Below are 21,064 nucleotides of genomic sequence, written 5' to 3' on the forward strand. Positions count from 1 at the left end.
GACCCGGGCTAACGTTACTCCCGGTGGAGCACGAACATTTCTCGGTGCTGCGGCCCTGCACAGCCGCTGCTCCCCGCGCCTCACGTCGTTCATACCGACTAACTGATTGAGAAACAAGACACAATATCGCTTCCTGGACGGACACATGGGCGGGAGAGCTCGGAGCCGCCGTAGCCAATCACACGCCGAGATCACAGTTGTGAGAGGAATGTAAACCAATCAGACGAGGCGCTGTTTTGAGCTACAGTGAAATGGTCCAATGAACGACCGAGCTCCTAGGCGGGTGTCGTAAGAGCCGGTCATGTGACGGCTTCCCCCAATGATTTCCGACCTGCGCAAAATGGGGTGGAGCGATGAAACGATGGAAGGCATAAGAATGCGTCAAGAGTGGGGGCGGAGCGTATTCATCCCGGTGACCAATAGTCCTCCGAGCCGGCTCGTCTTTGGGCGGTACACACTTTATGCCACCAATCACGGTGAAGCCGGTTGGCCCCGCCTCAGGAAAGACCAAGCCAATAGTAGCGCGGAGAGGCGGGGTCAGGGGAGCAGTATATATAAGGCGTTCGCCGGCTCTGCGAAGCTTCCGTACTGAAGAATGTCTGCGAGCTACGACAACCGGTGAGTGGAGCGCTCGTCCCCGGCGTAGGCCTCACCCTCCCGGCCTAGGCCTCACCCTCCGCGGGCCGCACTGCGGCTTCCCCGGCATCTCCCCCGCGTGTGAGCGGCCGCCGTGCTGTGCTAGGACCTCGGCTACCGGCCGCGGCCGCCGTCCTCTCCTCACCCCGGGGAACAGGAGCCGCACACGGAATAGCCGCCGCCAGAGAGCGCGGTCCTGCCCGGGGTCACGGCGGCCTCCGCCTGTCTGCACGTGGCCGCGTCCGCAGGAGAAGGCGGGGGGAGGGGAGACGACAAGATGGCGGCCGCTCCGAGGGCGAAGAGCTTCCCTCTAAGATGGCGGCCACTTCCGGTGCTGCACGTGGCCCCGGGGAGGAGGCAGCGAGGGAGGGGGGGGGCGGGGACCGGTACAGGGGGGTCTGCGGCGGAAGTGACCGGTGTGCGGACGTGTGACCTCACTGCGCGGTGCCGCATCGTGTGTACCTGACTATGGGGGGCGGCGGGGCCGGTACTGACTATACGGGAGGGGATTATACAGGCCGGTACTGTGTATGGGGGGCCGGTACTGACTATAGGGAGTATACCTGTGTATGGGGGGCGGCGGGGCCGGTACTGACGATAGGGGAGGGGAGTATACAGGCCGGTACTGTGTATGGGGGGCCGGTACTGACTATAGAGGAGTATACCTGTGTATGGGGGGCGGCGGGGCCGGTACTGACGATAGGGGAGGGGAGTATACAGGCCGGTACTGTGTATGGGGGGCCGGTACTGACTATAGGGAGTATACCTGTGTATGGGGGGCGGCGGGGCCGGTACTGACGATAGGGGAGGGGAGTATACAGGCCGGTACTGTGTATGGGGGGCCGGTACTGACTATAGAGGAGTATACCTGTGTATGGGGGGCGGCGGGGCCGGTACTGACGATAGGGGAGGGGAGTATACAGGCCGGTACTGTGTATGGGGGGCCGGTACTGACTATAGGGAGTATACCTGTGTATGGGGGGCGGCGGGGCCGGTACTGACTATACGGGAGGGGATTATACAGGCCGGTACTGTGTATGGGGGAGGGAAGGTATGAGGGGAGTATACAGGCCGGTACTGTGTATGGGGGGCCGGTACTGACTATAGAGGAGTATACCTGTGTATGGGGGGCGGCGGGGCCGGTACTGACGATAGGGGAGGGGAGTATACAGGCCGGTACTGTGTATGGGGGGCCGGTACTGACTATAGGGAGTATACCTGTGTATGGGGGGCGGCGGGGCCGGTACTGACTATACGGGAGGGGATTATACAGGCCGGTACTGTGTATGGGGGAGGGAAGGTATGAGGGGAGTATACAGGCCGGTACTGTGTATGGGGGGCCGGTACTGACTATAGAGGAGTATACCTGTGCATGGGGGGCGGCGGGGCCGGTACTGACTATACGGGAGGGGATTATACAGGCCGGTACTGTGTATGGGGGAGGGAAGGTATGAGGGGAGTATACAGGCCGGTACTGTGTATGGGGGGCCGGTACTGACTATAGAGGAGTATACCTGTGTATGGGGGGCGGCGGGGCCGGTACTGACTATACGGGAGGGGATTATACAGGCCGGTACTGTGTATGGGGGAGGGAAGGTATGAGGGGAGTATACAGGCCGGTACTGTGTATGGGGGGCCGGTACTGACTATAGAGGAGTATACCTGTGTATGGGGGGCGGCGGGGCCGGTACTGACTATACGGGAGGGGATTATACAGGCCGGTACTGTGTATGGGGGAGGGAAGGTATGAGGGGAGTATACAGGCCGGTACTGTGTATGGGGGGCCGGTACTGACTATAGAGGAGTATACCTGTGTATGGGGGGCGGCGGGGCCGGTACTGACGATAGGGGAGGGGAGTATACAGGCCGATACTGTGTATGGGGGGCCGGTACTGACTATAGGGAGTATACCTGTGTATGGGGGGCGGCGGGGCCGGTACTGACTATACGGGAGGGGATTATACAGGCCGGTACTGTGTATGGGGGAGGGAAGGTATGAGAGGAGTATACAGGCCGGTACTGTGTATGGGGGGCCGGTACTGACTATAGAGGAGTATACCTGTGTATGGGGGGCGGCGGGGCCGGTACTGACGATAGGGGAGGGGAGTATACAGGCCGGTACTGTGTATGGGGGGCCGGTACTGACTATAGGGAGTATACCTGTGTATGGGGGGCGGCGGGGCCGGTACTGACTATACGGGAGGGGATTATACAGGCCGGTACTGTGTATGGGGGAGGGAAGGTATGAGGGGAGTATACAGGCCGGTACTGTGTATGGGGGGCCGGTACTGACTATAGAGGAGTATACCTGTGCATGGGGGGCGGCGGGGCCGGTATTGACTATACGGGAGGGGATTATACAGGCCGGTACTGTGTATGGGGGAGGGAAGGTATGAGGGGAGTATACAGGCCGGTACTGTGTATGGGGGGCCGGTACTGACTATAGAGGAGTATACCTGTGTATGGGGGGCGGCGGGGCCGGTACTGACTATACGGGAGGGGATTATACAGGCCGGTACTGTGTATGGGGGAGGGAAGGTATGAGGGGAGTATACAGGCCGGTACTGTGTATGGGGGGCCGGTACTGACTATAGAGGAGTATACCTGTGTATGGGGGGCGGCGGGGCCGGTACTGACGATAGGGGAGGGGAGTATACAGGCCGATACTGTGTATGGGGGGCCGGTACTGACTATAGGGAGTATACCTGTGTATGGGGGGCGGCGGGGCCGGTACTGACTATACGGGAGGGGATTATACAGGCCGGTACTGTGTATGGGGGAGGGAAGGTATGAGGGGAGTATACAGGCCGGTACTGTGTATGGGGGGCCGGTACTGACTATAGAGGAGTATACCTGTGTATGGGGGGCGGCGGGGCCGGTACTGACGATAGGGGAGGGGAGTATACAGGCCGATACTGTGTATGGGGGGCCGGTACTGACTATAGGGAGTATACCTGTGTATGGGGGGCGGCGGGGCCGGTACTGACGATAGGGGAGGGGAGTATACAGGCCGGTACTGTGTATGGGGGCCGGTACTGACTACAGAGGAGTATACCTGTGTATGGGGGCCGGTACTGACTACAGAGGAGTATACCTGTGTATGGGGGGGCGGCGGGGCCGGTACTGATGATAGGGGAGTATACAGGCCGGTACTGTGTATGGGGGCCGGTACTGACTATAGAGGAGTATACCTGACTATGGGGGCGGCGGGGCTGGTACTGACGATAGGGGAGGGGAGTATACAGGCCGGTACTGTGTATGGGGGCCGGTACTGACTATAGAGGAGTATACCTGTGTATGGGGGGCGGCGGGGCCGGTACTGACTATAGGGAGTATACCTGTGTATGGGGGGCGGCGGGGCCGGTACTGACTATACGGGAGGGGATTATACAGGCCGGTACTGTGTATGGGGGAGGGAAGGTATGAGGGGAGTATACAGGCCGGTACTGTGTATGGGGGGCCGGTACTGACTATAGAGGAGTATACCTGACTATGGGGGGCGGCGGGGCCGGTACTGACGATAGGGGAGGGGAGTAAACAGGCCGGTACTGACTATAGGGAGTATACCTGTGTATGGGGGGCGGCGGGGCCGGTACTGACGATAGGGGAGGGGAGTATACAGGCCGGTACTGTGTATGGGGGCCGGTACTGACTATAGAGGAGTATACCTGTGTATGGGGGGCGGCGGGGCCGGTACCGACTATAGGGGAGGGAAGGTATGAGGGGAGTATACAGGCTGGTACTGACTATAGAGGAGTATACCTGTGTATGGGGGGCGGCGGGCTTGTACTATGTATAGGGGAGGCCTGTACTGAGTATTACTGTAATATACCTCCCCCAATCATATATACTGCCCCAATCATATATACTGCCCCATAATATACCTCCCCCAATCATATATACTGCCCCGTAATGTACCTCCCCCAATCATATATATACTACCCGTAATGTACCTCCCCCCAATCATATATACTGCCCCATAATATACCTCCCCCCAATCATATATACTACCCGTAATATACCTCCCCCAATCATATATACTGCCCCGTAATATACCTCCCCCAATCATATATACTGCCCCGTAATATACCTCCCCAATCATATATACTACCCGTAATATACCTCCCCCAATCATATATACTACCCTTAATATACCCCCCCAATCATATATACTGCCCCGTAATATACCCCCCCAATCATATATACTGCCCCGTAATATACCCCCCCAATCATATATATATATATACTACCCGTAATATACCTCCCCCAATCATATATACTACCCGTAATATACCTCCCCCAATCATATATACTACCCGTAATATACCTCCCCCAATCATATATATTGCCCCGTAATATACCTCCCCCAATCATATATACTACCCGTAATATACCTCCCCCAATCATATATACTGCCCCGTAATATACCTCCCCAATCATATATACTGCTCGTAATATACCTCCCCCAATCATATATACTACCCGTAATATACCTCCCCAATCATATATACTGCCCCGTAATATACCTCCCCCCAATCATATATACTGCCCCGTAATATACCTCCCCCAATCATATATACTGCCCCGTAATATACCTCCCCCAATCATATATATACTGCCCTGTAATATACCTCCCCCAATCATATATATATACTGCCCCGTAATATACCTCCCCCAATCATATATACTGCCCCGTAATATACCTCCCCCAATCATATATACTACCCGTAATATACCTCCCCCAATCATATATATACTGCCCCGTAATATACCTCCCCCAATGATATATATACTGCCCCGTAATATACCTCCCCCAATCATATATATACTGCCCTGTAATATACCTCCCCCAATCATATATATACTGCCCCGTAATATACCTCTCCCAATCATATATACTGCCCCGTAATATACCTCCCCCAATCATATATACTACCCGTAATATACCTCCCCCAATCATATATTCTGCCCCGTAATATACCTCCCCAATCATATATACTGCTCGTAATATACCTCCCCCAATCATATATATACTGCCCCGTAATATACCTCCCCCCAATCATATATACTGCCCCATAATATACCCCCCCAATCATATATACTGCCCCATAATATACCTCCCCAATCATATATACTGCCCCGTAATGTACCTCCCCCCAATCATATACTGCCCCGTAATGTACCTCCCCCCAATCATATACTGCCCCGTAATGTACCTCCCCCCAATCATATACTGCCCCGTAATGTACCTCCCCCAGTCATATATACTGCCCCGTAATATACCTCCCCCCAATCATATATACTGCCCCGTAATATACCTCCCCCCAATCATATATATACTGCCCCGTAATATACCTCCCCCAATCATATACTGCCCTGTAATATACCTCCCCCAATCATATATACTGCCCCGTAATGTACCTCCCCCCAATCATATACTGCCCCGTAATATACCCCCCCAATCATATATACTGCCCCGTAATATACATCTCCCTAATCAAGCTGTGCACATGCTGCAGAAAATTCCACAGGGAAACTCTACGGTTTATTTTCTGCAGCATGTCAATTCTTTGTGCGGATTCTGCAGCGTTTTACACCTATTCCTTTATAGGAATCCACAGGTGATATTCCAAAATCCACAATGGAACTCGCACCGTGTGCAGATAACTTGATGTAGGCAAAGAATGAAGCAGAGCTGAGAAAGCTAGCACCTCCCACATCACAGCAGACTCCGCCCACATCACATCAGACTCCGCCCCACCAGGCTTTCAATGTGCAAAGTCAATAGTGAGTTGGGTTAGACCAGCAATGTTAGATTTGGTAATGAGTGACACATCCAGGGCTGTGGGGACGGTGAACCTAACCTCCATCTCAATTTCCCTGATGTCTGTCTTCAGTGCTGGTCACAACTGAGCATGTGCAAAAAGTGCAGCACAGATTCATCTCCACTTACAGCCAGATCCTCAGATCAGGAACAGACATTTAGACATTTCATAACTTTCCCAAGTTCTTATGAAGCCATTTACAGCACAACCTGCATTGTACTACTGCCCCCAAAGTTAGTATTTTCGGAGTTGGTCCATTTTATTGTGACTCCACTAAGATGCATCACTGAATTGTTTTTAAGCCTCGATCTCCTGCTGTTTAGATTACATAGCAGAAGCCTGCTGACGGGTTCCCTTTTAAGTTGAGGGCTTTTTAAGTTTTAGCATGGCCATGAAGTGCGTTACAGATTAATAGTACAGAACCAGTATCACTGACAACAGTACACCACCAGAACCACAATCGGTACATAAATGCATCACCAGAACCACTGTGAGTACATGAATGCAGCGCCAAACAATAGTACAGTAATCGATTGTAATGTCAGGTCAGTCCCATGTACAATTGTATCACATGAACCTAGAAGTCCAAGTGTGTCATTAACAATAGTATGGAGATGCTGGGAGTTGTTGCCAGCCACCAACAGACTGCTAACCATAGCACAGGTGACACAGGCAGGGTCACAAATAAACACAACCAGGTACCTTATTGGTGACTTCTCGATTTGGAGTCACCGTGATGAGATTTCATGCCCAGAACAAGTGTCTTCAGCAGCACTTCCCAACGTGGTGCCCTTAACCCCTTCACGACCTTGCCTTTTTCCGCTTTTGCGTTCTCGTTTTTCGCTCCCCTCCCCAGAGCCATAACTTTTTTATTTTTCCGTCAATATGGCTGTCAGGGCTTATTTTTTGCGGGACGCGTTTTACTTTTGAGCGACATCATTGGTTTTAGCATGTCGTGTACTAGAAAACGGGAAAAAATTCGCAGTGCGGTGAAACTGCAAAAAGTGCAATCCCACAGTTGTTTTTTGTTTGGCTTCTTTGCTAGGTTCACTAAATGCTACAACTGAGCTGCCATTATGATTCTCCAGGTCATTACGAGTTCATAGACACCAAACATGTCTAGATTACGTTTTATCGAAGTGGTAAAAAAAAAAAAAATTGCGCAATTTTCCGGTACCCGTAGCGTCTCCATTTTTCATGATCTGGGGTCTGGTGAGGGCTTTTTTTTTTGCGTGCTGAGCTGGCGTTTTTAGTAATACCATTTTGGTGCAGATACGTTCTTTTGATCGCCTGTTATTGCATTTTAATGTAATGTTGTGGCGACCCAAAAACTGTAATTCTGGCGTTTCAATTTTTTTTTTCCTCACTACGTGGTTTTGCAATCAGGTTAATTTTTATTTATTTTTTTTTATTGATCGGGCGATTCTGAACGCGGCGATACCAAATATGTGTAGGTTTGATTTTTTTTATTATTATTATTTTGAATGGGGCGAAGGGGGGTGATTTAAACTTTTATATATTTTTTTTAAAAACTTTTTTTTTTTTTTTACTTTTGCCATGCTTCAATAGTCTCCATGGGAGGCTAGAAGCTGGCACCACTGGATCGGCTCTGCTACATAGCAGCGATCATCAGATCGCTGCTATGTAGCTGAATTGCAGGCTTGCTATGAGCACTGACCACAGGGTGGAGCTCACAGCAGGCCGGCAAAAGTAACCATAGAGGTCTCAAGGACCTCTATGGTTACCATCCTGATGCATCACTGACCCCCGATAATGTGACTGGGTTGGCGATGACTCTTTTCCGGCCGGCCGGAAGCGCCGGTTAAATGCCGCTGTCAGCGTTTGACAGCGGCATTTAACTAGTTAATAGCAGCGGGTGGATTGCGATTTCACCCGTCCCTATTGCAGGCACATGTCAGCTGTACAAAACCGCTGACATCACGGCTTTGAGGTAAGCTCAGCGTCGGAGCCCACATCAAAGCGGGGACCCGACCTCCCCAGTAATAGTACGGCGGAGGTCGGGAAGGGGTTAAGTAATTGTGGGTTTAAAGGTGTTTTTCTCACAAACAAAAGTAGTTCCTGTGCCAAGATAATCTTATAAATGTGACCGTACAGGAACATGTCTGATCGTCCCACAGCTCCTGTGTCTACAGACATTACTGCTGGGATCACAGCTGATTCTTCTTGTGTGAGAACATTTCACAGCCTGTTTTACTTTACAGCCAGGATCACAAATGATCCTTTTAAGTCCTGTCGTTTTTATTTTTCTCTGTCCGTGAGACGTACGGTCAGACACGACCATTACACAGCAGGGGCACGTTTGTAAGATTATCTCAGCACAGGGACATTTCATTTCACATCCAATTGTGGATATTATTCCAGGATCTTTTGACCAAAATTAACTTTGTTCGTGGGAAACGCCTTTAATGATCCTAAATAAAAAATATCTCCCATGCTGCACCCTTTGAGTAATTGCTCCTCACTGTGCGTCCTGCAAAAATCTCCCTCATCGCTGCCCTTCATAATATCCCCGTGCTGGCCTTCTGTATTGTGCCCCCTCCCCTGCGTGTGCTGGCCCCCCTTTGTATTGTAACCCCTCCCCTGCGTGTGCTGGCCCCCCTCTGTATTGTAACCCCTCCCCTGCGTGTGCTGGCCTTCTGTATTGTAACCCCTCCCCTGCGTGTGCTGGCCCCCCTCTGTATTGTAACCCCTCCCCTGCGTGTGCTGGCCCCCCTCTGTATTGTAACCCCTCCCCTGCGTGTGCTGGCCCCCCTTTGTATTGTAACCCCTCCCCTGCGTGTGCTGGCCCCCCTCTGTATTGTAACCCCTCCCCTGAGCGTGCTGGCCCCCCTCTGTATTGTAACCCCTCCCCTGCGCGTTCTGGCCCCCCTCTGTATTGTACCCTTCCCCTGCGCGTTCTGGCCCCCCTCTGTATTGTACCCTTCCCCTGCGCGTTCTGGCCCCCCTCTGTATTGTACCCTTCCCCTGCGCGTTCTGGCCCCCTCTGTATTGTACCCTTCCCCTGCGTGTGCTGGCCCCCCTCTGTATTGTACCCCTCCCCTGCGTGTGCTGGCCCCCCTCTGTATTGTGCCCCCTCCCCTGCGTGTGCTGGCCCCTCTCTGTATTGTGCCCCCTCCCCTGCGTGTGCTGGCCCCTCTCTGTATTGTACCCCTCCCCTGCGTGTGCTGGCCCCTCTCTGTATTGTACCCCTCCCCTGCGCGTGCTGGCCCCCCTCTGTATTGTGCCCCCTCCCCTGCGTGTGCTGGCCCCCCTCTGTATTGTACCCCTCCCCTGCGTGTGCTGGCCCCTCTCTGTATTGTACCCCTCCCCTGCGTGTGCTGGCCCCCTCTGTATTGTACCCTTCCCCTGCGCGTGCTGGCCCCCCTCTGTATTGTGCCCCCTCCCCTGCGCGTGCTGGCCCCTCTCTGTATTGTACCCCTCCCCTGCGTGTGCTGGCCCCCCTCTGTATTGTACCCCTCCCCTGCGCGTGCTGGCCCCCCTCTGTATTGTACCCCTCCCCTGCGTGTGCTGGCCCCCCTCTGTATTGTACCCCTCCCCTGCGCGTGCTGGCCCCCCTCTGTATTGTACCCCTCCCCTGCGCGTGCTGGCCCCCCTCTGTATTGTACCCCTCCCCTGTGCGTGCTGGCCCCCCTCTGTATTGTGCCCCCTCCCCTGCGCGTGCTGGTCCCTCTCTGTATTGTACCCCTCCCCTGCGTGTGCTGGCCCCCCTCTGTATTGTACCCCTCCCCTGCGCGTGCTGGCCCCCCTCTGTATTGTACCCCTCCCCTGCGCGTGCTGGCCCCCCTCTGTATTGTACCCCTCCCCTGCGCGTGCTGGCCCCCCTCTGTATTGTACCCCTCCCCTGTGCGTGCTGGCCCCCCTCTGTATTGTGCCCCCTCCCCTGCGCGTGCTGGCCCCTCTCTGTATTGTACCCCTCCCCTGCGTGTGCTGGCCCCCCTCTGTATTGTACCCCTCCCCTGCGCGTGCTGGCCCCCCTCTGTATTGTACCCCTCCCCTGCGCGTTCTGGCCCCCCTCTGTATTGTACCCTTCCCCTGCGCGTGCTGGCCCCCCTCTGTATTGTACCCCTCCCCTGCGCGTGCTGGCCCCCCTCTGTATTGTACCCCTCCCCTGCGCGTGCTGGCCCCCCTCTGTATTGTACCCCTCCCCTGTGTGTGCTGGCCCCCCTCTGTATTGTACCCCTCCCCTGCGCGTGCTGGCCCCCCTCTGTATTGTACCCTTCCCCTGCGCGTGCTGGCCCCCTGTATTGTGCCCCCTCCCCTGCGCGTGCTGGCCCCCTCTGTATTGTAACCTTCCCCTGCGCGTGCTGGCCCTTCCTCTGTATTGTGCCCCCTCCCCTGCGTGTGCTGGCCCCCCTCTGTATTGTACCCTTCCCCTGCGCGTGCTGGCCCTTCCTCTGTATTGTGCCCCCTCCCCTGAGCGTGCTGGCCCCCCTCTGTATTGTGCCCCTTCCCTGTGCGTGCTGGACCCTCTGTATTGTGCCCCCTCCCCTGCGTGTGCTGGCCCCCTGTATTGTGCCCCCTCCCCTGCGTGTGCTGGCCCTCTTTGTATTGTGCCCCTTCCCTGTGCGTGCTGGACCCTCTGTATTGTACCCCCTTCCCTGCGCGTGCTGGCCCCCCCTCTGTATTGTGCCCCCTCCCCTGCGTGTGCTGGCCCCCCTCTGTATTGTGCCCCTTCCCTGTGCGTGCTGGACCCTCTGTATTGTGCCCCCTCCCCTGCGCGTGCTGGCCCCTCTCTGTATTGTGCCCCCTCCCCTGCGTGTGCTGGCCCCCTGTATTGTGCCCCCTCCCCTGCGTGTGCTGGCCCCACTCTGTATTGTGCCCCTGGGAGCTCGGCAGCTCAGAGGAGTGGCGAGGCTGATATGGGTGACCCCTCTGTTCGTACCTGTGTGCTGGTTAGTGGGGGGCTCAGGCTCCTGAGTTTGAACCGACTGCTGGCATAATGCCTGGTCTTCAGTCATCTTGGCATGTCCCTGTGAGGCTGCTGGGGGTGCAGATTTTAGCTGTGGGTTCTGTGTATTGGGGCGAGGGGCTGTCCTGACTGCTGACATCATGGGAGTCACTATGGGGGGGTCCTGTGGTGTGTGGCCGGGTCGCTATGGGGGGCATGTGTGGTGTGTAACTGGGGGTCCTGCGTGGGCTCTGGTTCATCCCCTGAGTTGCTGACTATCTCTTTTCCCCAGATCCAGAGACAATGGCCCCGAGGGCATGGAGCCTGATGGCATCATTGAGGTGGGTGCCCCTCCTGCCGGCGTCCTGGTAACCCCTGCTATGCCGGGCCCCAGTATAACGCCTTTTTTACCTCCCTGCAGAGTAACTGGAACGAGGTGGTGGACAGCTTTGATGACATGAACCTCTCCGAGTCGCTCCTGAGAGGAATCTATGCCTATGGTTTTGAGAAACCGTCTGCCATTCAGCAGCGCGCCATTCTACCTTGTATCAAGGGTGAGTGCAGTATAGAGGGCGCCGGACTCCGCATCTGCTGGACCCCGTCATGCGGTCACATGACTGACTGTCTGATCTCGCAGGTTATGACGTTATTGCCCAAGCTCAGTCTGGGACTGGGAAAACAGCCACGTTTGCCATTTCAATCCTCCAGCAGATCGAGCTGGACATGAAGGCCACGCAGGCGCTGGTGCTGGCACCGACCAGAGAGTTGGCGCAGCAGGTAGGTGTCCTGACGGCTGCAGACACCAGTGGTGTGGTGGTGCCCCCTAGCTGTCAGGTTACATCTGTTCTTCTCTCCAGATCCAGAAGGTGGTGATGGCTCTGGGCGACTACATGGGGGCTTCGTGCCACGCCTGCATTGGTGGCACCAACGTGCGGGCAGAAGTGCAGAAGCTGCAGTCCGAAGCCCCACACATCATTGTGGGCACACCAGGCAGAGTGTTCGACATGTTGAACCGGCGTTACCTCTGTGAGTACGCACCACCAGACCTCTGCTGACCCCCCCCCCCCCCCCCCCCCCCGCTGTCACTCCTCTGCCCCCTACTGTTGGATCCTCCACTATCCGTACACTGTCACAGTCCTACTCTCAATAACTTAATGTGACCCGTGATCAGGATTGTGCTCAGTGACTACAGGCAGTGTCAGATCGGTGCCGTTATACTGATTACACTGATACCTGTGATCAGGATTGTGCTCAGTGACTACAGACAGTGTCAGGTTGGTGCCGTTATACTGATGACACTGATGCTTGATGATGAAATCGGTCTTGTGGTTGTTGTGGGAGGGGTGTTCACGTGGTGCTCTGATTAGATATTCATCTGTATGGCTTCTGACAGGTCACTGATCCCTCAGATCCGCCCCCTAGTTTACATAATGAATATTTTATTTATTGGAAGAACCCCCTCTGCGGGCGGTGACTGCGCTGCGGCATAAAGGCATATGAAATGTGCATGGAATCCTTTTCTTATTATCCATAAGTTCATTACAAAAATCATCAGTTTGTGCAGTAGCACAACCAGCTCTCCCCTCTCCTAGTGTATCCTCGCCCGTCCCCTGCAGACTGTGAGCCCTCGCGGGCAGGGTCCTCCCTCCTTATGTACCCGTGTGCCTTGCTTTTTGCTCATGTTTAATGTATTTGTCTATATTTGCCCCGTATTTCACATGTAAAGCGCCATGGAATAAATGGCGCTATAAAAATGTATAATAATAATAATAGCGGCTACGGCGGTGACCCAGTCGCTGCTACGGTGGCGCCATCCTGCTAGAGAAAAAAAAAATGCCTCCTTCAAGATGGCACCGCTGTAGCATCTATCAGATCGCCACTTTTGAAGGGAACCTGTCACCTGAATTTGGCGGGACCAGTTTGGGGTCATATGGGCGGGGTTTTCAGGTGTTTGATTCACCCTTTCCTTACATGCTGGTCGCAGTATTGGATTGAAGTTCATTCTCTGTCCTCCGGAGTACACGCCAGCGCAAGGAGGACAGAGAATGAACTTCAATCCAATATTGCGGCCAGCATGCAGCCAGCGGGTAAGGAAAGGGTGAATCAAACATCCGAAAACCCCGCCCATATGACCCAAAACTGGTCCCGCCAAATTCAGGTGACAGGTTCCTTTTAAAGGATTACATACATACAGTGCCTACAAGTAGTATTCAACCCCCTGCAGATTTAGCTTAAATTGTGAACAGTCTTTTCAGAGGGTCATTTATTATTCAACCCACCAGAATTCTGTTTGGTTCCCCTAAAGTATTAAGAAGTAGTTCAGGCACAAAGAACAATGAGCTTCACATGTTTGGATTAATTATCTTTTTCCAGCCTTTTCTGATTATTTAAGACCCTCCCCAAACTTGTGAACAGCACTCATACATGGTCAACATGGGAAGGCCATCAGAGACAAGATCGTGGAGGGTCACAAGGCTGGCAAGGGGTACAAAACCCTTTCCAAGGAGTTGGGCCTACCTGTCTCCACTGTTGGGAGCATCATCCGGAAGTGGAAGGCTTATGGAACTACTGTTAGCCTTCCACGGCCTGGACAGCCTTTGAAAGTTTCCTCCCGTGCCGAGGCCAGGCTTGTCCGAAGAGTCAAGGCTAACCCAAGGACAACAAGGAAGGAGCTCCGGGAAGATCTCATGGCAGTGGGGACATTGGTTTCAGTCAATACCATAAGTAACGTACTCCACCGCAATGGTCTCCGTTCCAGACGAGCCCGTAAGGTACCTTTACTTTCAAAGCGTCATGTCAAGGCTCGTCTACAGTTTGCTCATGATCACTTGGAGGACTCTGAGACTGACTGGTTCAAGGTTCTCTGGTCTGATGAGGCCAAGATCGAGATCTTTGGTGCCAACCACACACGTGACGTTTGGAGACTGGATGGCACTGCATACGACCCCAAGAATACCATCCCTACAGTCAAGCATGGTGGTGGCAGCATCATGCTGTGGGGCTGTTTCTCAGCCAAGGGGCCTGGCCATCTGGTCCGCATCCATGGGAAGATGGATAGCACGGCCTACCTGGAGATTTTGGCCAAGAACCTCCGTTCCTCCATCAAGGATCTTAAGATGGGTCGTCATTTCATCTTCCAACAAGACAACGACCCAAAGCACACAGCCAAGAAAACCAAGGCCTGGCTCAAGAGGCAAAAAATCAAGGTGTTGCAGTGGCCTAGTCAGTCTCCTGACCTTAACCCAATTGAAAACTTGTGGAAGGAGCTCAAGATTAAAGTCCACATGAGACACCCAAAGAACCTAGATAACTTGGAGAAGATCTGCATGGAGGAATGGGCCAAGATAACTCCAGAGACCTGTGACGGCCTGATCAGGTCTTATAAAAGACGATTATTAGCTGTAATTGCAAACAAAGGTTATTCCACAAAATATTAAACCTAGGGGTTGAAGAATAATTGACCCACACTTTTATGTTTAAAATTTATAAAAATTTAACTGAGCAACAAAACTTTTTGGTTTGTAAGATTTATGCATCTGTTAATAAATCCTGCTCTTGTTTGAAGTTTGAAGGCTCTAACTTATTTGCATCTTATTAAACCTGCTAAATCTGCAGGGGGTTGAATACTACTTGTAGGCACTGTATTATAGATGTGTTAGTGCTGCAGCGCCTGCCGAGGGGGCTTTTTTTTTTTTTTTTTTTTTTTTATACCCCTTAATGACACCAAATACGTCTTTTTCCTGACCTGATATGAGGATAGCCTCCCCATACAGGTGACAGTCCTGCAGCTGCCGGCTGTCCACTAGAGCTGACAACTTGCTGCATCAGCCACGATCAGTGCTGGCACCGTCCACATCTGTTTAAAGGGAACCTGTCTCCCCGTTTTTTCAATATGAGGTAAAAATAGTGTTCAATATGGCCTGAGCTGTGCTGTACAATGGTGCCTTTATTATCCCCTGATTCCCCACCTTTGCTGCCAAAATACCTTAGTAAAGTCGCCATTTTCGGCTGTCAATCACGCAGGTCTGGTCAAATGGGCGTGGTGAAATCGCTGTTTCTCCCCCACCTCTTGCTTTTCTTCCCGGCATTGGCGTAGTGGTTCGCGCATGCGCAGCAGCCGAATGCACGGCGCAATGGCTGAAAAAAAGCACGATCTGTGCTATTCCCCTGGTTATCGGTGGCGGCGGCCATCTTCCTGAGGCCGCGCGTGCGCAGATAAAGTGCTCTGCTTCCCGGGGCTTCAGGAAAATGGCCGCGGGGTGCCGCACGTGCGCAGATGGTGGTCGCGGCGGCCTTTTTCCTGAAGCCCTGGGAAGCGGAGCACTCCATCTGCGCACGCGCGGCCTCAGGAAGATGGCCGCCACCACCGATAACCAGGGGAATAGCACAGATCGCGCTCTTTTTCGGCCGTTGCGCAGTGCATTCGGCTGCTGCGCATGCGAGAACCACTACGCCAACGCCGGGGAGAAACAGCGATTTCACCACGCCCATTTGACCAGACCTGCGTGATTGACAGCCGAAAACGGCGACTTTACTAAGGTATTTTGGCCGCAAAGGTGGGGAATCGGGATAATAAAGGCACCATTGTACAGCACAGCTCAGGCCCTATTGTACACTATTTTTACCTCATATTGAAAAAACGGGGTGACCGGTTCCCTTTAACCCCTTATAGTCTCTATTGACAGCAGCATCTATGTGTGGGGGCTTCCTATTTCACCCCATCGGCCCCCTGAGATCATGATTGTGTGGTCTTAGTCTCTGCTCCTGCGGCCGGTTCAGAAGTGACCGATATTTAGGTGGTGTCAATACATTCCTGAGAATCACCTGAAGGGTTAATAAACTACCTGATGGCAGTTTTCAATATGTCTAGGGGTGCGGTTTATAAAATGGTGTCACTTTTGGGGTTTTCCCAATATATAGGACCCCCAAAGTGACATCAAACCTGGATAGGTCCCTAAAAACAAAATTTGTAAATTTCCTTGAAAACGTGAGGAATTGCTGCTACATTTTTAAACCTCGTAAAATGCTAAGAAAATAAAATAATTCGTAAAGCTGACATGAGGGAAATGTTCATGGTTTTCTGTGGGATGACTCTGGATTAAAGGGATAATCGTTCAAAGTTTGAAGATTGATTTGTTTTTTTATTTGTTTTTTTTAACATTTTTGTTAATTTGTTTTTTTTATTTATAAAACACAAAACATAAACTTGCCATGATCAGAAATTATAATGTGCCACAAAAAAACAAATGTCAGAATCACCTGGATTTGTTGAAGAATTGCAGAGTTACCACATAAAGTGACACTGGTCAGACTTTAAAATCTGGCCCTGTCACTAAGGGATTAATATATAAATATAATAGGGTGGGGGTCAATGACCGGTCAGAAGCCATACACATGAAGACCTCCCTCAAGGCCGCCCCGGAGCACGAAAATTGAAAATAAGGATTCCACAACAACCACAAGACTGATTTCATCACCAGGTATCAGTATAATGGCGACAACCCGACACTGTAGTTAATGTGCACAATCCTGATCTCAGGGCACTTTAATACCCCCCTCACCATCAGACCCTCCGCTGTCCCCATCATTTCTAATACTGCTACCCCCCGCCACTGGGCAAAGATGCGTCATGTGACGTGTGGTCTTATATCTGGCGGGGGCAGAGAGACCCCCATATTCATCCCAGCGCAGCTGTCGTGACTGTATGCTGGTTCATGCTATGGGTACAAGTCCTTCATCGCAGCCACCACCGGGGCTTCTGAGACTTGTAGTTCGCCAACATCTTAATTCTAGTGCTTTCTCGACAGCCCCCAAATACATAAAGATGTTTGTGCTGGACGAGGCAGACGAGATGCTGAGCCGGGGATTCAAGGATCAGATCTACGACATCTTCCAGAAGTTGAGCAGCAATGCTCAGGTGAGGCGGTAGGTGGGCAGCGCTGTCGGACAGCATCGGCTGCCATAGTGTGCCAGTTCATGATGATATCCCATGCGTGTCATCTGAGGCCCGGGTCGCTCCGCTGCAGCGCTCTGCTCCTGCGTTCTGCGGCTCAGACGTGCCTGCAGCAGAGGATCCTGGGAAATATGATCACACACTCTATCTGAGACTGATGATCCAATGCTGCTATGGCCGCGGCCATATCTGCCCAGTGTAACGCCTGCCCTGTCCCCCAGGTGGTGCTGCTCTCTGCTACGATGCCCTCAGATGTACTGGAGGTTACCAAGAAGTTCATGAGGGACCCGATCCGCATCTTGGTCAAGAAAGAGGAGCTGACCCTGGAGGGCATCCGGCAGTTCTACGTCAACGTGGAGCGGGAGGTGAGTGCTCATCAGTGTGACGCCGCCACCCCCGTCACTGGGCAAGGACGCGTCATGTGACGTGTGGTCTTCTATCTGACGGGGGCAGAGAGACCCCCATATTCATCCCAGTGCAGCTGTTGTGACTGTTGGCTGGTTCATGCTATGGGGACACTAATGTGCTGAGCCAAGACTCCCCTGGCTCACCTGTACAGGGTCAAGACCCACCAATCTCCCTCCCCCAGGGCTCACCTGTGCGGCTTGTCTCTGCAGGAGTGGAAGCTGGACACGCTGTGTGACTTGTACGAGACCCTGACCATCACACAAGCCGTCATCTTCATCAACACTCGCCGAAAGGTAGACTGGCTGACGGAGAAGATGCATGCCCGGGACTTCACGGTGTCTGCGTTGGTGAGTTGTGCTGCTGCTTGTAGTGCTCCCCAGTCACTGGGCAAGGGCTCGTCATGTGACGGCGTTCTTACATCTGGCAGGGGTAGAGAAGTCTCCCCATATTCATCCCAGCACAGTGGTTGTGACTGTGGCTGGTTCATGCTGTGGGGACATGGTCTGCCCATGTGGGTCACACTCTAATTAATCCTCCTCTTCCTCCTCAGCACGGGGACATGGACCAAAAAGAGCGAGACGTGATCATGAGAGAGTTCCGGTCCGGCTCCAGCCGTGTCCTGATCACTACAGATCTCCTGGTAAGTGCTGGCCCTTGTCTCTAGTCTTGTGCGGTGACTGCGCTGCAGTGGTAAAGATCTCAAACTAATGCTGCTTTATGTGCAGGCCCGAGGGATCGACGTGCAGCAGGTTTCCCTGGTCATTAACTACGACTTGCCAACGAACAGAGAGAACTACATTCACAGGTCAGTCCGACGCCACCATGTGTTCCCTTTCTATGCGCAGCCCCCACGTCGAGCACCACGTGTTCCCTCTCTGCACACCCTCCACGTCCGCACCACCGCGTGTTCCCTCTGTGCAGCCTCCATGTCCTGCACCACAGTGTTCCCTCTCTATGCGCAGCCCCCACGTCCAGCACCACATGTTCCCTCTCTATGCGCAGCCCCCACGTCCGCACCACCGGTTCCCTCTCTGCACAGCCTCCACGTCCGCACCACCGCGTGTTCCCTCTCTGCACAGCCTCCGCACCACCGCGTGTTCTTTCTCTGCGCAGCCCCAACGTCCAGCACCACCACGTGTTCCCTCTCTGCGCAGCCCCCACGTCCGCACCACCGCGTGTTCCCTCTCTGCACAGCCTCCATGTCAGCGCCACCACGTGTTCTTTCTCTGCGCAGCCCCAACGTCCAGCACCACCGTGTGTTCCCTCTCTGCGCAGCCTCCATGTCAGCACCACCGCGTGTTCCCTCTCTGCACAGCCTCCATGTCAGCACCACCACGTGTTCCCTCTCTGCGCAGCCCCCACGTCCGCACCACCGCGTGTTCCCTCTCTGCACAGCCTCCATGTCAGCGCCACCACGTGTTCTTTCTCTGCGCAGCCCCAACGTCCAGCACCACCACGTGTTCCCTCTCTGCGCAGCCCCCACGTCCGCACCACCGCGTGTTCCCTCTCTGCACAGCCTCCATGTCAGCGCCACCACGTGTTCCCTCTCTGCACAGCTTCCACGTCCGCACCACTGCGTGTTCCCTCTGTGCAGCCCCCACGTCCAGCACCACCGCGTGTTCCCTCTGTGCAGCCTCCACATCCAGCACCACATGTATTCCCTCTCTGTGCAGCCCCCACGTCCAGCACCACCACGTGTTCCCTCTCTGCGCAGCCCCCACGTCCGCACCACCGCGTGTTCCCTCTGCACAGCCTCCATGTCAGCGCCACCACGTGTTCCCTCTCTGCACAGCTTCCACGTCCGCACCACCGCGTGTTCCCTCTGTGCAGCCTCCACATCCAGCACCACATGTATTCCCTCTCTGTGCAGCCCCCACGTCCAGCACCACCGCGTGTTCCCTCTGCGCAGCCTCCACATCCAGCACCACATGTATTCCCTCTCTGTGCAGCCCCCACGTCCAGCACCACCGCGTGTTCCCTCTGCGCAGCCTCCACATCCAGCACCACATGTATTCCCTCTCTGTGCAGCCCCCACGTCCAGCACCACCGCGTGTTCCCTCTGCGCAGCCTCCACATCCAGCACCACATGTATTCCCTCTCTGTGCAGCCCCCACGTCCAGCACCACCGCGTGTTCCCTCTGCGCAGCCTCCACATCCAGCACCACATGTATTCCCTCTCTGCGCAGCCACTATGCTGAGTGCAGAATGTAGACATGTGGTAGATGAACGGGCCATGCTCCACCGCGATTGTTGCTCTCCTGTAGCTTCTCGCAACTTAAACATGGCCGACACATCCCCAATGACTGCCTGCAGCCGCTCCGTACTCACCTCACTTTCTCCTGCAGGATTGGCCGCGGAGGACGTTTCGGTAGGAAAGGAGTCGCGATAAACATGGTGACTGAAGAAGATAAGCGCACATTAAAAGACATAGAGACATTTTATAACACAACCATCGAAGAGATGCCGATGAACGTGGCTGATCTGATTTAGACCCCTAAGGGGAGAAAAAGAAAAAAAACAGAAAAAAAAAGTATAATGAAAAATACAAAAAACAGTGCCTGCCCCCCCGGTGTCGGGCCTCAGGACAGCGGGGGCTGGCAGCACACGGCGTCCCATCCCTGTATGCCATTAAATGATTTATATTCCTTTTTTGTTTGAAATAAATGTTATTTTGAGGTTTTTGTGGCCGTAAATCCTTGTACTCGTGTTTTCTTCCATAATAAAGTGAACACTAATCCTCCCTTATCTTTCCCACCAAATCAGTGGACCAAACAGACCCCCCCCCCGCCCGCACCTCCCCATAAATTGGAACTCAATTTGGATATTTCCATTTTTTTTTTTTTTACAAAAATTTTCCAAAAGAACCAATTGTTGGAAACTTTTATTTGCTCTGTATAGTATTTATTAAATAAAAGCCTGTTTTTGCAAAATAGTTTGTCTCGTGCTTTCCCCCCCACCCCTGCTGATCCCTACCCCCACCTTGGCCCTGTTAACCACCCCTCCCCCTCTTTCCTTTTAGTGCTGTTTTTGGTGGGAAATGGGTGAAGTGCTGACGCCGGGGTGGTGCAGATACTGATACTGCAGGCGGGACGTGGTCTCTGGCCGCAGGCTGTTATCACGTGTTCGTCAGTGTCTGTGCACCCGCTACTGGCACTCATGAACTGACTAATCCACTGCTGTCATGTATCATGCCACAACCGTGGTGCTGCACTGAGCCCACACATCAAAGGGAGGCTGACAGGTAGTGTGCGGCCAACAGCCGGACTGCTCACCCGGGACTGCCACCATAGAAGTGACCGCAGCGCTTTGGTCACGGACTTTGGCACTGTGTGC

At 53.5% G+C, this 21,064-nt stretch overlaps 2 protein-coding genes and 1 non-coding gene across 3 annotated transcripts in view; 2 read left to right on the forward strand and 1 right to left on the reverse strand.

The window, feature by feature from the left end:
* The window catches only part of FGF11 (fibroblast growth factor 11), a 1,303,510-nt gene that overhangs the window by 855,025 nt on the left and 427,421 nt on the right, over positions 1 to 21,064 (reverse strand). The gene's annotated exons all lie outside the window — the stretch shown is intronic.
* Positions 401 to 20,424, forward strand: EIF4A1 (eukaryotic translation initiation factor 4A1). The gene is made up of 11 exons (XM_077261500.1): positions 401 to 618; positions 11,663 to 11,711; positions 11,792 to 11,924; positions 12,008 to 12,147; positions 12,228 to 12,396; positions 17,178 to 17,287; positions 17,545 to 17,688; positions 17,941 to 18,078; positions 18,282 to 18,371; positions 18,457 to 18,536; positions 20,077 to 20,424. The coding sequence occupies exons 1-11, from the start codon at positions 596 to 598 to the stop codon at positions 20,219 to 20,221; spliced, it is 1,221 nt and encodes a 406-aa protein (XP_077117615.1). The 5' UTR covers positions 401 to 595; the 3' UTR covers positions 20,222 to 20,424.
* Positions 17,342 to 17,479, forward strand: LOC143777285 (small nucleolar RNA SNORD10). The gene has a single exon (XR_013216077.1). It is a non-coding gene; the product is annotated as a small nucleolar RNA SNORD10 (small nucleolar RNA).

Source organism: Ranitomeya variabilis, chromosome 5 (assembly GCF_051348905.1).
Source record: "Ranitomeya variabilis isolate aRanVar5 chromosome 5, aRanVar5.hap1, whole genome shotgun sequence".
Taxonomy (NCBI): domain Eukaryota; kingdom Metazoa; phylum Chordata; class Amphibia; order Anura; family Dendrobatidae; genus Ranitomeya; species Ranitomeya variabilis.

What these genes read in the sequence shown, in the direction of transcription:
- EIF4A1 (XM_077261500.1), top strand. Translation starts at nt 596, where the DNA reads ATGTCTGCGAGCTACGACAACCG. An exon ending in ACGTCAACGTGGAGCGGGAG is followed by an intron (nt 17,689 to 17,940) that starts GTGAGTGCTCAT and finishes TTGTCTCTGCAG; the next exon opens with GAGTGGAAGCTGGACACGCT. An exon ending in ACTTCACGGTGTCTGCGTTG is followed by an intron (nt 18,079 to 18,281) that starts GTGAGTTGTGCT and finishes CTTCCTCCTCAG; the next exon opens with CACGGGGACATGGACCAAAA.